Source organism: Capricornis sumatraensis, chromosome 17, assembly GCF_032405125.1.
Source record: "Capricornis sumatraensis isolate serow.1 chromosome 17, serow.2, whole genome shotgun sequence".
Taxonomy (NCBI): Eukaryota; Metazoa; Chordata; class Mammalia; order Artiodactyla; family Bovidae; genus Capricornis; species Capricornis sumatraensis.
In genome coordinates this window covers 75,152,422-75,168,950 of record NC_091085.1, presented here as the reverse complement: position 1 = coordinate 75,168,950, position 16,529 = coordinate 75,152,422, and the positions used below count along the sequence as shown (strand labels likewise).

Sequence of the window (16,529 nt, the reverse complement as noted above, 5' to 3'; positions counted from 1 at the left end):
CTGGAGCCGCTAGCGGGTGGAAGGTGGGGAAGCGAGTAGGGGGGCAGTGAGGGGCTGGGAGAGGCTTGCTAGAGAGGTAGCAGGGCCCCACGAGTCATGGGAAGACACAGGGGACGGCTCGTGCATGGTGCGGGGCTCCCACGGCTGTATCCATCACTGACCCACAATCAGGAGCAGGGAGGGCGGGGCAGGAGCTGGGTGCTCCCCATGTCTTCATTAACTAGTGCCTGCCAGGAAGTAGGGCGTCCCAGCCAGACTGCACCAGGAGGAGGGTGGGGGAGGGAGGCGGGCACAATGCCAGCCTCCAGAAGAACACCCCAGTGGCCTCTCCTGTCTGCCCCCATCCCGTCCATTTTCCAAATGCCTCCTCTGGCGGTGGTGGTTTCCGGGTCCCTGCATCGTGGGGCTTCTGGTGCTTCCTCCATGTTTCCTGGTGGGGGGCGCGGACTTCTAGGCCCTGAAATTCATGCACTGCAACTCCTTCTCGTGACGGTGAAGGCTTCTGGGTCCCCGTTCCCATTTATTCTATGTCTTCTGTGCATGTCACAGTTTCTAGGCTTCCTTTGTGTACAGTGGTTTCTAGATCTTATTTCATTTTCCATGGTTCTCTGGTGCGTATGACAGTTTCTAGGCCTCTCCTTCCCCTCCTCATGGGTCTCCTGTGTATGTGATGGTGTTGAGGATCTTATGTTAATTGTACGTCTTCTGGGTACAATGGATCTAGGTCCCTTGACTTCATTCACCATGTACACTGGGTCCATGATGGGTTTCTAGGCCTCCCTGCCTATGATTCACCATTTCCGACGTGTACCACTTGTACCACCATTTCCGGTGGTGTCCAGTGCCCCATCCCTTTTACCAAAGGGCTCCTGTGTGCTTCGGTGTTTCTGCACCTCCCTTCCTGTGCTCCATGGCTTTCCTAAGGCCAGTGGGCCAGGAGTGGCCCCCTCTTCTGTGTGGATATTGTTTTCCTGCTTCCCTTTCTTTTGCAGACAGGGGAGCAGAAGCCAAAGCCCTTGCTGGGAAGGGCTATGGGGGCAGGGCATGCAGTCTGGACTGGGTCAGCCCAAACCACCCAGGAGGAAGCGGCAGGGTCACCCTGGCCTGCAAAGGCCGCAGAGAGAAGACAGAGACAGTGACGAAGACAGAGTGTGTAGGTCTGCTTATAAGGCTGGCCCTGCCCACTGGGGAGGGACAGGGTGCTGGGAGTGGGCAGGGGCTGAGACCTGGCAAGGCTCTCCCCGGGGAGACCAGGTTGCAAACGGGATTTGGATGGGCTGCCCCACCCCCATATAATCTCCTGAGTGTCCAGGGCAGGGGGGCAGCGGGAGGTCAGTGCTGGGCTAGAGCTTACCCAGTGGCTCTTCTCACCAGGGTCTCCTTTGGGGCCAGGTTCTCCCTGCGAGGAGAGAGAGAGGTAGGAGCAGTGAGAGGGAAGGAGAGAGGGCTTGGGGGCTGTGGGGAGAGAGAGAGAGAGAGAGGCTGAGCGAGGCTGAGACAGAGAGAGAAAGAGTAGCTTGTTGGGACTAACACTAGATAAAAATGCAAAACACAAAAAACAAAGCTGTTGGAAGGCCACGGAAAGCGATAAAGAGTAGCCAGTAACTGAAGGATGTCTGACCTCAGAAAGAAGGCAACCGCACTGGGTAACACCCATACTTTTCCGGCTTTTCCTCTGAGGGCTCATCCCAGCCCTCTCCGCCTGGCAAATGGCTCAAGCGGGAAGCTTTGGTCTTCCTGGGCTGAGGAGTCAGAGGTTGGGGTTGAGACCGCCCGAGAAGGAGGAAACTGAGGGGAAGATGCTGGAAAGCAGGGAGCCACAGCAGGGAAGCAAAGTCAGCAGAGGCACTCTTCTCTAATCCTTGGATGTTCTGCGAACTGCCCGTCCTAAAGTCACAAAGCTGAGGGCTTGCCCTCAGCTAGAGCAAAAGTCAACGCTCATCAGAGGGCGATTCTCTTCACTATGACATCTATATTGTCCCATATGCCATACAAAATTATTAGACATGTGAAGAAAGCGGAAAATGTGACCCATCCTCAACAGAAAAATCAGTCCATAGAAACAGATCCATGGGCAACCCAGATATTTGAATTACTAGACATGGAGTTGGAAATATCTGTGACACAAACTATTGGGTGTAAAACAGGCTTAAGAATGTATTGTAAAACACAGGGAATATAGCCAATATTTTGTAGTAACTATAAATGGAAAGTAACCTTTAAAAATGGTATTAAGTTTAAAATTTTTTGATAAAATAGAGTAAAATCATTTTTAAATTTAAAAAAACCCGTGACAAATATGTTAAAGAATCTAGTGGAATGATATAATGGGTGATAAGATGGCAAATTTCAGAAGGGATGTGAAAATTATAAGAAAGAATCAAATGGAAATCCTGGAAATGAAAATAATATTAGAAATAATTCATTAGCTGGGATTAACTGAAGATGGGCCATAACAGAAAGAATCAATTAACTTGACAACGGGTCCGTGCAATAATTTTAACTGAAGCACAAAGAGAGGAAAGATTCTTTTTTAAAAATTGACAGAACCTCAGTGACTCATGGGAGCCTCACTTAAGTGTAACTGGAGTCCCAGAGGAAAGAAGAGAGGGCTGAAACAGAAAAAACATTTGAAGGCACATCAACCAGTTGTTTTTGTTTTTTTTTTTTCCCAAGTGTGATTGAAAATCAAAACAGATTTCTGGCTTCTGGTCCAGCATATAAAGACCTTAGAAGTCACCATTCTGTCCTCACAATAAGTAAGAAGTTGAACAAACTGAAAAATCAACAATTCTTTGAGCCATCAAAGATGTAAGGTCACTAGGCAAGCCATTGCCTCCAGCACCCCCCTGCCCCCACCATCCCAAACTGCAGAGACAGACAGGTGGGTCACAAGTGAGTGCCGCAGGAGCCTTCCCGGGACCCCAGTGCCAGGGTGGTGAAGCCTAAAAGTAATTGCCGAAATGCTGGAGGCTCAGTGTGGACAAGTCCCAGAGCTGAAAATTCCCGGGGACCCAGTCTCTGGGTGGGGCTGATGGTGGAGTTGGGGGGCATGGCAGATCACTTCCATGAGTTTTACCTCCAGGAGTTCTAGCTGGCCCTAAAGTGAACCCTGGAGAAAAATCCCCTCCTGTTTTTTTTCCTGGGAAGAGAGGAGAAGAACCATCTTGAAACACCCCAGAGCATTCTGGTCTTCTTAACAAGGCCAGCCCACAGGAGAAACTACTTTGTCAGAGCCTGACTTGCTGGGGTCTTATCTGTGCCTAATTAACACAGGAGTTGGGAAATACCCAACTTTAGCTAATTTTAGCCTGTGACGTGGAAGAAGGGAAATACCCCAATTCCAGCCCCCTCTGACCATCTTGTTCCACTTAAAAGGGAGAAACCAAAATAAAATTGAGAAGCACTGGTGAGGTTCACCATCCAGGGGCACAGGCTCAACAAAACCCTGAGACCTAATGTTCCAACTACGGAGCACTTGCTCCCGACGCCTCGCCGCTGCCTTACTAAAGGCCTGCTCACTGCAGAGGCTTGCTGCTGCCGCTGTTTACTCGGTAAATTGTGTCTGACTCTTTTGTGACCCCATGGGCTATAGACCGCCAGGATCCTCTGTCCGGGAATTTCACAAGCAAGAGTACCGGAGTGGGTGGCCATTTCCCTTCTCCAGGGGATCCACCCGGCCCAGGATCAAACCATGTCTCCTGCATTGCAGGTGGATTCTTTACCACTGAGCCACCTGGGAAAGTGAAAGTGAAGTCACTCAGTCGTGTCTGACTCTTTGTGACCCTGTGGACTGTAGCCCACCAGGCTCCTCCGTCCATGGGATTCTCCAGGCAAGAATACTGGAGTGGGTTGCCATTTCCTTCTCCAGGGGATCTTCCTGACCCAGGGATCGAACCCAGGTCTCCTTCATTGCAGGCAGACGCTTTAAGCTCTAAGCCACCTGGGAAGCCCACATCACATCTACCTTTCAACAAAAAAATTACAAGACGTACTACAAGGCAAAAAACAGTTTTAAGAGGCTGAATAAATATCAGAACTGGAGTCAGATAGGCTATGTATGTCGGAATTATCAGATAGTCTTTTTAAAAAAACACACAAATACACAGAAAGAAAACTGCTATGATTAATACCAAGGGCTTTCACGGGAAAAATAGACAACATTTAAGAACAGATGGCTAATATAAGCAGAGAGATGGAAATTCTAAAAGTCAAAGAGAGACACTAGAATTCAGCTGAAGGCCCTCTTTATAAGGTCAGTTAGTTCAGGACAATCACATTCTTCCCAGGCCTCTTAATAAATACCCCTACCCCAGCAAAGGCCCTTCTTCCTGGTATCAGAGACCAAGGTCCAGAAACACAAATCCAACAGAATTTCAGCCTTTAGTCTCCCAGATCACACCTTCCCTGAAGTCCTACCCAGAACAGGAAGAAAATCATGAGAACGCTGCCTCCAGTCACAGGCTCCTCAGTCTGCTGGCCAGGATTTCACACTCCCTTAAAGGCTCTTTAAGGGAAGGAGAGAGTGACAGGGAGGGGCACCGGGAAGAGTCAAAGGTGCTGACCAGTTCTGTTCCTTAAGCTTTTTGTGTTGGACACATGGCCCTAAGATTTAATGTTAGTTAGATTTTTCATGTTGAAAATATTTTGGTACCGTGGATAAGAATTGGCCTGCCAATGCGGGTGACGGGTTCAGTCCCTTGTCCGGGAAGATCCCACATACCGTGGAGCAACTAAGTCCATGTAGTACAGCTGTTGAAACCAGTGTGTTCTAGAGACCAAGAGCCACAGCTACCAACGTCCGTGTGCCTATAGCCTGTGCTGCACGGCGGGAGACGCCACTGCAGTGGGAAGCCACACACTGCAGGGGAGAGCAGCCCCGCTCGCTGCAGCTAGAGAAAGCTCGCACCACCACGAAGGCCGAGCGCAACCAAAAGCAAAATCAATTAATTAGAATATTTTTCATTCTTCTCAAGCTCACATGGAACATTCACCAAGGCAAACCACATTCTGGTCCATAAAATGTATCTCAACAAATTAAAAAGAGTAAACACCATACATCGGGCTTCCCTGATAGCCCAGTTGGTAAAGAATCCACCTATAATGCAGGAGACCCCAGTTCGATTCCTGGGTTGGGAAGATCCGCTGGGGAAGAGATAGGCTACCCACTCCAGTATTCTTAGGCTTCCCTGGTGGCTCAGCTGGTAAAGAATCCAGCCACAATGCGGGAGACCTGGGTTCAATCCTTGGGTTGGGAAGACCCCCTGGAAAAGGGAAAGGCTACCCACTCCAGTATTCTGGCCTGGAGAATTCCATGGACTGTATAGTCCATGGGGTTGCAAAGAGTCAGACACGACTAAGCGACTTTCACTTTCACACATCATACAATGTATGCCCGGAGACCATGCTGGAGTTAAACTGGAAATCCCTGACAAAAGATCACCGGAGGGACTCCCCTGGCGCCTGGTGGTTAGGGGCTACAGGAGGCATGGGCTCCATCCCTGGGGAAACAAGACCCCACAGGCCACATGACACAGCCAAAAAAAGAAAAAGATGATCAGAAACTCCCCAATACTTGGGGATTAAACAGATTTCTAGATGATACACAGGCCAAAGAATAAACCCCAAGAGAAATTTTAACATACTCTAAACTACATGAAAATAAAAATGCTACTTAGCAAAATTTGTGAGAGACTGTAAACAGTGCTCAAAAGGAAACTTCACTATGAAAGTACAGTAGGCAAGACAGTGTGGTATTGGCTACCGAACAGTTCAATAGGTCAATGGAACAGCATAAGATGGGCCAGAAACTGGACCCGTATAAATACTGTCGACTGAGCTTTGACAAAGCAGCAAAGGCAATGCAATGGAACAAAGATAGGAACGTCCCTGGTGGTCCAGTGGCTACGACTCTGTACTCCCAGTGCAGGGGTCCAGCTTCAATCCCTGCTCAGGGAGCCAGATCTCACATGCGGTGACTCAGGGTCTGCATGCTGCAACTAAAGATCCTGCATGCTGCCACGAAGGTGGAAGAGCCATGGACCGCAATCGAGACCAGTGTAATTAATTAACTAATTCTAAAAAACTGGCTGAAAAATGCAGACACGTGCATCTAGACACAGATCTCACAGTCTTCACAAAAATCAACTCAAAATGTATCACAGACCTAAATGTAAAATGCAGAACTGTAAACTATAAAATTCCTAGAAAGTAACATAGGAGAGAACCTAGTGACCTTGAGTTTGATGACGGCTTTTTAAGTGCAATGCCAGAAGCACAATCTATGAAAGAAATCATCGATAAGCTGCACTTTGTTAAAATTACAAACTTCTATTCTGCAAAAGCGAGTGTCAAGGTAATTAGAAGACAAGTTACAGACTTGGAGAAAATACTTGCAAAAGATATACCTGATAAGGGCTTCCCAGGTGGCGCTAGTGGTAAAGAACCCGCCTGCCAATGCAGGAGACGAAAGAGATGCTGGTTTGATTCCTGGGTAGGGAAGATCCTCTGGAGGAGGGCGTGGCAACCCAATCCAGTATTCTTAACTGGAGAATCCCCAAGGACAGAGGAGCCTGGTCGGCTACAGTCCACGGGGTTGCAAAGAGTTGGACACGACTGAAGTGACTGAACACACAGGCATACCTGATAAAGGCATATAATGGTGTATCTTTGTATATCCAAAAAATACAAAGAACTCTTAAAAATTCAACAGGAAGAAGACAACCTAATTTAAAAAGTTCTTGCACAGCAAAGGAAACCATCAACAAGATGAAAAGACAACCTATGAAATCAGAGAAAATACGTGCAAACGACATATCCAATAAGGAGTTAATATCTGAAACATATAAGGAACTTATACAACTCAATAGCAAACCCCCAAATAAGCCAATTTAAAAATGGGCAAAGGACATGGATAGACAGTTTTGCAAAGAAGACATATAAATGGCCAATGGGTGAAAAGATGCTCAGCATCATTAGTCATCAGGAAATGCACCTGCTGGGACATCTGTTATCAAGAAGATGAGAGATAATGAATGCTGATGAGGATGCGGAAAAGGGGGAGCCTTTGAATACTGCTAGTGGAAATGTAAACCGCTTCAACCATTACAGAAAACAGTATGGAGGTTCCTCAAGAAATTAACAATAGGGAGTCCACCCAAAGGAAGGGAAACCACTGTCTTGAAGAGGGACATTCACTGCAGTATTATTCATGACGGCCAGGATATAGAAAGAGCCTGCATCCACTGATGGATGGATGGATAAATGCAATGTGCAGTATTTACACACACAATGGAAGATTATTCAGCCTTTAAAAGGGCGGGGGGGGGGGGGATCCTGCTGTTTGTGACAACATGGATGAATGTGGAGGGCATTATGCTAAGCAAAATTAGCCAGACAGAGGAAGACAAATACCGTATGGTGTCACTTATATGTGGAATCTGAAAAACAACCAAAAATGGTGAAGCCAGACACACAGTGAACAGTGGTTGCCAGGGACTGGGTTTGGGGGAGGGAAGGAATGGGAAAAGGTTGGTAAAAGGATACAAACTTTCAGTTATAAGATGACTAAGTTGTTTTTTTTTTTTTTCTTTTGGCTGAGCCATGGGGATTGAGGGCTCTTATTCCCTCAGCTAGAGACCGAACCTGGGACATGGCAGTGAAAGTGCTGAATCCTAATCGCTGGACTGCCAGGGAGCTCCCAGATGACTACATTCTAACCTAAGGATCTACTATATGGTATGGTGACCGGAATGAATTGAAATTTACTAGCAGTCTATCTCAAGTATTCTCACCACACACACATGGAGTGTTTCTTACACAAAACATTTCTCATAAAACTAAACTTACTGTTACCATATGATCCAGCAGTTGCATTCATTGATATTTAACCAAAGTAACTGAAAACTTACACCCACACAAAGACCTACACCTAGATGTTTCAGTTTAGTCAGTTCAGTCGCTCAGGCGTGTCCGACTCTTTGCGACCCCATGAATCGCAGCACGCCAGGCCTCCCTGTCCATCACCATCTCCCGGAGTTCACTCAGACTCACGTCCATCGAGTCCATGATGCCATCCAGCCATCTCAGCCTCTGTTGTCCATCCCCTTCTCCTCCTGCCCCCAATCCCTCCCAGGATCAGAGTCTCTTCCAATGAGTCAACTCTTCTCATAAGGTGGCCAAAGTACTGGAGTTTCAGCTTTAGCATCATTCCTTCCAAAGAAATCCCAGGGCTGATCTCCTTCAGAATGGACTGGTTGGATCTCCTTGCAGTCCAAGGGACTCTCAAGAGTCTTCTCCAACACCACAGTTCAAAAGCATCAATTCTTCGGCGCTCAGCTTTCTTCACAGTCCAACTCTCACATCCATACATGACCACAGGAAAAACCATAGCCTTGACTAGACAGACCTTTGTCGGCAAAGTAATGTCTCTGCTTTTCAATATGCTATCTAGGTTGGTCATAACTTTTCTTCCAAGGAGTAAGCGTCTTTTAATTTCATGGCTGCAGTCACCATCTGCAGTGATTTTGGAGTGCAAAAAAATAAAGTCTGCCACTGTTTCCACTGTTTCCCCATCTATTTCCCATAAGTGATGGGACCAGATGCCATGATCTTCGTTTTCTGAATGTTGAGCTTCAAGCCAACTTTTTCACTCTCCTCTTTCACTTTCATCAAGAGGCTTTTTAGTTCCTCTTCACTTTCTGCCATAAGGGTGGTGTCATCTGCATATCTGAGGTGATTGATATTTCTCCCAGCAATCTTGATTCCAGCTTGTGTTTCTTCCAGTCCAGTGTTGGTCATGATGTACTCTGCATAGAAGTTCAATAAGCAGGGTGACAATATACAGCCTTGACGTACTCCTTTTCCTATTTGGAACCAGTCTGTTGTTCCATGTCCAGTTCTAACTGTTGCTTCCTGACCTGAATACAGATTTCTCAAGAGGTAGGTCACAGCAGCTTTATTCACTATTGCCAAAACTTGGAAGCAACCAAGACGTCCTTCATAGGTGAATGGCTAAATGAACTGCGGCACATACAATGTAATATTATTCAGATCAAAAGAATTAAAAAGAGCTAGCAATCCATGAAAAGACAAGCGAGAACCTGTAATGTGTATTACTAAGTGAAAGAGGCCAATCTGAAAAGGTTACATACTGCATGATTCCAGCTATATAACATTTTAGAGAAAGCAAAAACATACGAGACGGGTAAAAGATTCGTGGTTTCCAGGTGTTATGGGGGAGGGAGGGATAAATTTTAAGGGAGTAAAATATTCTATATGACACTACTATGGTGTATACACATCATGATACGTCTAACAATATCTGTAGACTGTACCACACCAAGAAAGAACCCTAATGTAAACTATGGGCTTTGGGTGATAGTGACATGCCAGTCTGGGTTCATCAGCTGCATCGACTGACGTGTGGGGACGGGGAGAATATGGGAACTCTCTGTACTTTCTACTCTCTTTCGCTGTGAACTCAAAAAATGCTGTGAAAAAGAATTGTATTCACTAAACAAAATAACCAACAAAAGCAAGGCCCAGAAACCTTACAGATCCAAGAATTCCAGCCAACCCAAAGCAGAATAAACACACAAAAAAATCACACCCAACCACACCACCATCAATCTGATGAAAACTGAGGGTAAAGAGAAAAATCTTAAATGCCAAAGGAAAAAAAAAAAAAGACATATTATGCACTGGGGAAAAACAGTAAGAACAACAGCCAGTTTCTCACGAGAAATTATCATCATCTACGTAAACCAGAAGACCACGGAACAATATCTTTACAGTACTAAAGGGGGAGGAAACTGCCAACCTATCATTTTATAGCCAGTGAAAATAACTTTCAAAAGTTTAGGTTAAATAGAGACAGTTTTGGATAAACAAAAGCAGTGAGGATTTGTTGGCCGCAGACACACGTTATAAGAAAGGCTGAAGGATGTCCTTTAGGCTGAAGAGAGACGATACTGTACGAAAACCCAAACCTAAAGGATGGTATGGAGAGCACCAGAGATGACCCACACATCAGTAGATGTGAAAGAATTTGTTTTTCATTTTTTAAACTTTAAAAGTCAACCGGTTGTTTGAAGCAATAACGACAGTGAATTGAGGGTCTAAAACTAATACAGAAGTAAAATTCGTGACAGCGACGGCACAAGGACAGCAGGGCGTGGATTATACATTTGTAATGTTCTTACTTATGCACGAAAAGGTATTATAATTCAAGTAAATGGTGCTAAGTCAAGGATATATCTTGTTATCCTTAGAGCAACCACAGAAGAGTAACACAAAGAGGTATAATAAGAAATATCATTGGTGGAGATAACACAGAATTGTAAACAATTCTCAATCCAAAAGAAGACAGGAAAAGAAGGCGGAAAAAAGAAGTCAAGGAGAGACTGGAGTAAACAGAACGCAGACAGCACGATGGCTGACTTAAACCAAACTGTATCAGTAGTGATGAGGTGCGTGCTTAGTCGCTCAGTCGTGTCCGACCCTTTGTGATCCCGTAGACTCTAGCCCACCAGGCTCCTCTGTCCATGGGGGTTCTCCAGGCAAGAGTACTGGAGTGGGCTGCCATGCCCTCCTCCAGGGGATCTTCCCTACCCAGGGACTGAACCCAGGTCTCCCGCATATCAGTAAGGATACATATCATTAAATGTATTGAACTCAATAGTCAGACTATTTCAAAAAGTAAGACCCAAGCATATGTCTTTTTTATAAGATGTACTTTAAATAGAACACAAATAGGTTGAAAGTAAAAGGAATGGAAAACATATACCAGGCAAACAGCAGGCATAAAAAAAGCTTGAGTGGCTATTTTAATACTAAACAAACTAGAATTCAAGACAAGAAGTATTATCAGGGAGAAAGATATTCATTTCATAAAGATAAAACGACCGAGAAGACATTAAAATTTGACTGTGTATGCATCTAATAACAAAGCTTCAAAATACATGAAGCAAGGACTTCCCTGGTGGTCCAGTGGCTAAGACTCCGCGCTGCCAATGCAGGGGGCCTGGGTTCAATCCCAGGCAGGGGACTAGATCCCACGTGCCGCAACCAAGTCCAGGCACCGCCAAATAAATAAATTAAAAACAAAAACAAAACATGAAGCATAAATTGACCAGATTAAAGAGAGTGAAGTTGCTCAGTCCTGTCTGACTCTTTGCGACCCCGTGGATGGTAGCCTGCCAGGCTCCTTCGTCCATGGAATTTTCCAGGCAAGAATACTGGAGTGGGCTGCCATTTCCTTCTCCAGGGGATCTTCCCAACCCAGGGATCGAACTCGGGTCTTCTGCATTGCAGGCAGACTTTTTACCATATGAGCCACCAGGGAAGATAAACTGAAGGGAGAAATAGACAAATCCACAACCAGAGTTGGAGAGACAGAGAAAGAGAGAAAGAGAGAGTCAGAGAGAAGGAGACACAAAGGGAAGACAGAGAAGGAGGTCCAGAGGCACAGAGCCAGAGCGCGGGAGATGGAGGTAGCCTGATCCTAAGGGGCTGATGGGACCCTGAGATGGGGGCAAGAATGGAGTGGAGCTCACCCTGGACCCTCCAGCCCAGGACGGTCAGGGGCTCGGCCCCAGGCGATGGAGCCATGGCAAGGGTCTGGGCCTGTGGGCACCTGGAGGGGTGCTGCTGGGTGACCAGCGTCACTTACCCGCTGCCCCATGGAGCCTTGGGGGCCGGGCTCCCCTCGCAGTCCCTGCAGGAGGGAGGAGAGGAATGGAGTGAGCTGTCAGAGGGTCTGATCCGGGGCTCCCAGGACTCCCCAGAATCCTCCACCCAGGCTGCCTCAATACTCACTCTCTCGCCCTTCTCTCCAGGGTGGCCGGAGATTCCTTTGGGTCCAGTGGGGCCTGGGGGTCCCTGAGCAACAAGACAGGGGCTCAGCCTTGTGCCAGGGCAGGGCAGAGTGGGCAGGAACTTGGGGTGCAGAGGGGCAGGGGAGGGTGCCCAGCTTGGCCTGGGCCTCTGGGCCCTTCACCACACAGCCAATGGTCTGCCCAGAGTGGGAAGTTGACACCGCTCAGTGTTCAGAGCTACGATGGAGTCAGGCAGTCCCCACTTTGGTCTGGAAGCTGCCACGTGCTGGCTACAGCCCTAGGGCAAGAATCTCCACCTCCTTTCTTGTCCTTGGGTGATAACAACACTTGTTCCTTGCCATGTGGACTGAATAAGATTCATGGGAAGTAGTTTGCACATTAAGTGCTCCATAGATGCTCAAATGAATGAATGAAGGATGGAGAAATGGATGGTGGATGGATGGATGGTTGAGTGGGTGGGTGGATAGGTGAGTGAATGGGTGGGTTGGGTCATGGGTCATGGGACAGACAGATGAGTGGAGAACTTGGAGAAATACTGACCATATGTCCAGGACTCCCAGGAATCCCCATGGGACCAGGAAGTCCAGGAGGACCTGGAATCAGACAGCAAGTCCTCAGGTTCGAGACAGTACAGCGCCAGGAAGTTCCACCCTCAGCTCCCTCTGCACGGCCAGCACTGCCGGCCCTCAACCCTGCCCCTAACCCCAGGCCTGGACTCAACTTACCCATGGGGCCTGGGGGCCCTGGGGGCCCAGCCGGTCCCTGGGGCCAGTGGCTGCTCATCTCAGTGAAGGTGTTGGACAGAAACGGGTCCCCTGGGGAAGAAAGGATGATGAGAGAGCAGGGCGGAGCTGCATGGGGCAGTATGAGGCAGACAGTTTCAACCTGTCTCTTCTGCCAAGCCAGCTTTGACTGCTGTGTCCCCTGTATGACAGCCCATAGTTGTGGCTGGGGCCACCGGGCACCTGTGCCAAGGCGGGTTGTGGGGGAAGCGTGGGTTACACCAGACCAGGCTGCAGGGAGACCTGGGCTCTGACTCAGCCACAGTCTAGCTGGTGACATCCAGCAAGACTCTACCTCGTTGAACCTAGACTGTCACAGGTCTGATGGGAACAATGATGAAAGCTACCATTAAAAAAAAAATTTATTTGGCTGCACTGGGTCTTTGTTGCCATGTGTGAACTCTTAGCTGTGGTGGGATCTAGTTCCCTGACCAGGGATTGAAGCTGGGCCTCTGCACTCTGGGGGTGCAGAGTCTCAGCCACCTGGACCTCCAGGAGAGTCGAGGAAGCTACCACCTTTGACGCCGGCCTTGTGCCCACCTTCTGTGCGTGGGTGTCAGAGAGCCCTGGGACACCAGCACCATCACTGTCCTCACGGTACAGATGAGGAAACCGAGGCTCAGAGGGGGAGGACAAATGAGTGGCCTCGCAGCAAGGGTATGACGCAGATGGGGTTGAACCTGGCACTCTAAATGCCGACCCCAGGAGCAGGCATGCCGGTCAGGCTTCGAAGGAGAAGGAGGCACAGCAGGGCCCAGCTGGGTGGAGGGGGCCGGGCCTCTCTGAGCACTGGGGCAGGGCTGTGGCCTTGGGAGTTCAGGGCTCACGTCCTGCTGCCAGGCCTTGAGCTTCCCGGAGCTCTGCGGGCTGGATCCTGGCCAGCTCCAAGGCTTGGTGGGAGGGCCTGACGCCGGTGGTTCCCAGCACAGGCTATGGAGGCTGCAAGGATCTGAAGCCAGCCTCTCGGGCCCTGGCTGTGTGATCTCCCCACTCTGGCCCTCGGTCTTCCTCCTCAGTGACAATGGTGACCATTGGAGGAGTGGCCCAAGGGCAAGCCTGGTATATAGAAGGTGCCTAGCAGATGGTCATACCAGCCTCACCCCACCGCCAGATGGACCTGCTGTGACCCCGAGCGACTCACCATGCTGGGAGATCTGGGCGTAGGGTGGTCCAACAGGGGCTGGGGGCCCAGGAGGGCCAGGAGGGCCTGGGGGCCCCGGAGGTCCCCTCTCTCCAGGGATGCCCACAGCTCCGGCCTGGCCAGGGCTCCCTGGGGGGCCCTGCAGACCTGCAATGGAACCAGGGTTTGGTGGGTGTGCTGGAAGCAGGGAGGCTCGGGATGGCTGCAAGAGGGCGGGAGGGGGCCTCCTGGGGCAGTGGGTGCAGAGGGTGCCGGGGGCCACAAGCAGGGAGGCTCCTGTCTCTGACTCCCTGGCTGCCATGAGAACAGTGGACACTTGGCTCACAGTAGGTGCTGAGCAGATGCTGATTTCCAGAATGTCCTCTCTCTTCCAGGCTTTTGCAGGAACTGCTCCCTCTCTCAGTCCTCCCTCTGGGCTGCCTGGCGTGCATTTCAGGTCATCCTGGGCCTCACCTAAGGTGTCGCTCCCACTGGGAAGCCCTTCCCATCTCCCACCCCACCCATGAGGGTCTGGGCTTCCTTCCCTGGGGCTCCCCTACTAGCCATGGCCCCCACAAGAACCCTGGTCACGTGGAGGGGGGCACTGCTGTTCCTCCTCTGCCCAGGCCCACCCTCCCTGGCCTCCCTTGCCTGGGAGCCCCAGGAGGGCAGGGTCTGGTCCGACCCACCCCCACGCAACCGACGGGCTTCAAGCTCAGAGTAGGAGAGCAGGGAGATGGGCTGAGTGAACGCAAAAGTAGGCTGCAGGGGGCCCAGGCGTGAGGCAGGGGCCACCCCTGGAGCGGGTATAAGTCCTCTTACATACGGAGATGGGTGGGCAGAAGGGGCCCAGGCCACCTCTGCTACAGCAGGGTTGGGAAGCAGGCCCCAGTCCAGGCCCTCCTGAGAGGGGGCGCTGCTGGAAGGGGCAGCACTGTGTGCACTCACCTGGTGGGCCTCTCATCCCCATTGGGCCCCGGCTGCCAGGGTCTCCCTTGGGGCCAGCAGGCCCAGGAAGCCCCCGGGCACCCGCTCGATCTGTGGGGAGAAAGCGCATCAGCTGGACAGCTCCGGCCTTGCTCAGCCCCGCCCCGGCCCCGCCCACACCAGCACCTACCATCTCGAGGGAGCAGAGGGGGCCTCTGGTTTTCTCTGGTTCCCGGCAGCCCTGGTTGGGGGGGCGGTTAGGCGGGGTTCAGTGTTACCCAGAGTTTCTGCCCCAGCTCCACCGGCTGCCGGGCCTCCCTGGACGCCAGTGCAGGGGTCCCTGGAGACCCACTGGCGAGCTGGGAAGACTGAGGCCCGCGTGGGGGTCAAGCTGGGAGCCAGGGGCAGCGCGGGCTGGAATCTCACTCCCCCCAGCTCATTCCTACACGGGAGCGTGCTCCCCACCGACCCACTCACCTCGGAGGCCTCCATCCCCAGGGCTGCCCTGGACAGCTGGGGTACCCCAGAGCGGGGCGGGGTCCTCAGGGGCAGCTGGGGTCGGGGGCACTGCCCGCTCGGTGACAGTCAGCACCTCCACCTGTGGAGGAAGAGGACGATGGGGTGGGTACCAGCGTCTCACCGGGGGCAGGCCAGCTCGCCCCGTGGAGGCGGGGCCGGGAGGCCAGGCGGCCAGCAGAACCCCGGCTCCAGTGGTGACCAGACTCACAGGGGCCCAGAACTTCATCAGAAGTGCCTGCGGTTTTCCAGCTGCACAGTTCATCGCATTCATTGTAGGAAAGTCATCACACACTATCACAGCCACCCACGTTGGATTCTGAGGCTGTCCCTGGGTTTGCTGGGCCGTGGGGTTTTTCCTGTGCTTACCTGCATGTGAGTATGTATATTTATATACATTTACATGCATATATAACATGACACTTCTCTTGGTCTCTTAAAACACCACAGGTTGGAAGGATTTTTACTAAATTTGAAGGGAAATTTGGGAGGGTCTGACATGAAGCAGAAATCCCAAGGTGTGTACAAAACCACTTTGGGGGACTTCCCTGGGGGTCCAGTGGTTAAGACTCTGTGCTTCCCCTGCAGGGGGTGCAGGTTCCAACCCAGGCTGGGGAGCTAAGATCCTACATGCTTCTTGGTGTGACCAGAAAGTAAAAAACAGAAACAAACAAAAACCCACTTTTGGACTCAGTGCAGGGGGAGAGCCTGAAAGGTCAACAGTGTCCCCTAAGCCACTAACTGGAGGTTAAGACAGGCCAGGATGCCTGCTGAGCAGGAGGTGCGGGGCCGTGTGCGCCTACCCAGAGGGAGGCTAACCTGGAACTGAGCTGTGCTGCCCCTTAAGCCAGCTTTCCCTGGGAGGGAGCTTGGGGAGCAGGGTGAGATTCCTAGGGTGCTCATACCTCGTAACAGGGGTTCTAACCCATGTTGTTTAGAAACGTGGGCTTTCCACTTGATATTAATGCATCAGGGGCATCTCTCCATGTGAGAAAGTGTAGGCGCTGTTAGCGGCTGCCTAACGTTCCACTGAGCCATGTCTGCTCAGCCACCCCTTCTGTCATTTGGTTTGCAAATCTCCCTCTGAATAGTTAACACTTAGGTGAACATCTCCAAATCTAATCTCAAGATAAATTCCAGGAGGAGGCGATGGATACACAGACAAAGTTTAAAAGTCTCTACGTGTCTTTAGAAAATCTGGAAGAAAAGATGCTTCGATGTTGGCAGTCGCTCTCTTTGGGGGGCACAGGCAACCGAGGCCGATGGTTTTCTGGTGGGTTTATCGTGGTTCTGAGTTTTTCGTGTTTCTAAATTTGGGATGTCTTACTTTCTAATTGTTGAAACCTT

General features: G+C 50.2%; 1 protein-coding gene across 7 annotated transcripts in view; it reads right to left on the bottom strand.

Moving 5' to 3' along the window:
* EMID1 (EMI domain containing 1) overlaps nucleotides 1-16,529 on the bottom strand; it is a 40,572-nt gene that overhangs the window by 8,481 nt on the left and 15,562 nt on the right. For 3 of the 7 annotated variants that reach the window (XM_068989930.1, XM_068989932.1, XM_068989931.1), the window contains exons 6-14: nucleotides 15,144-15,264; nucleotides 14,857-14,907; nucleotides 14,688-14,777; nucleotides 13,761-13,907; nucleotides 12,563-12,652; nucleotides 12,378-12,430; nucleotides 11,818-11,880; nucleotides 11,672-11,716; nucleotides 1,355-1,399 (exon numbers count right to left, since the gene is read on the bottom strand). In XM_068989930.1, coding sequence (XP_068846031.1) covers nucleotides 1,355-1,399; nucleotides 11,672-11,716; nucleotides 11,818-11,880; nucleotides 12,378-12,430; nucleotides 12,563-12,652; nucleotides 13,761-13,907; nucleotides 14,688-14,777; nucleotides 14,857-14,907; nucleotides 15,144-15,264 — 705 coding nt within the window. The remainder of the gene's footprint in view (nucleotides 1-1,354; nucleotides 1,400-11,671; nucleotides 11,717-11,817; nucleotides 11,881-12,377; nucleotides 12,431-12,562; nucleotides 12,653-13,760; nucleotides 13,908-14,687; nucleotides 14,778-14,856; nucleotides 14,908-15,143; nucleotides 15,265-16,529) is intronic. The other 4 variants (XM_068989934.1, XM_068989933.1, XM_068989935.1 and 1 more) reach the window with 2 other exon arrangements.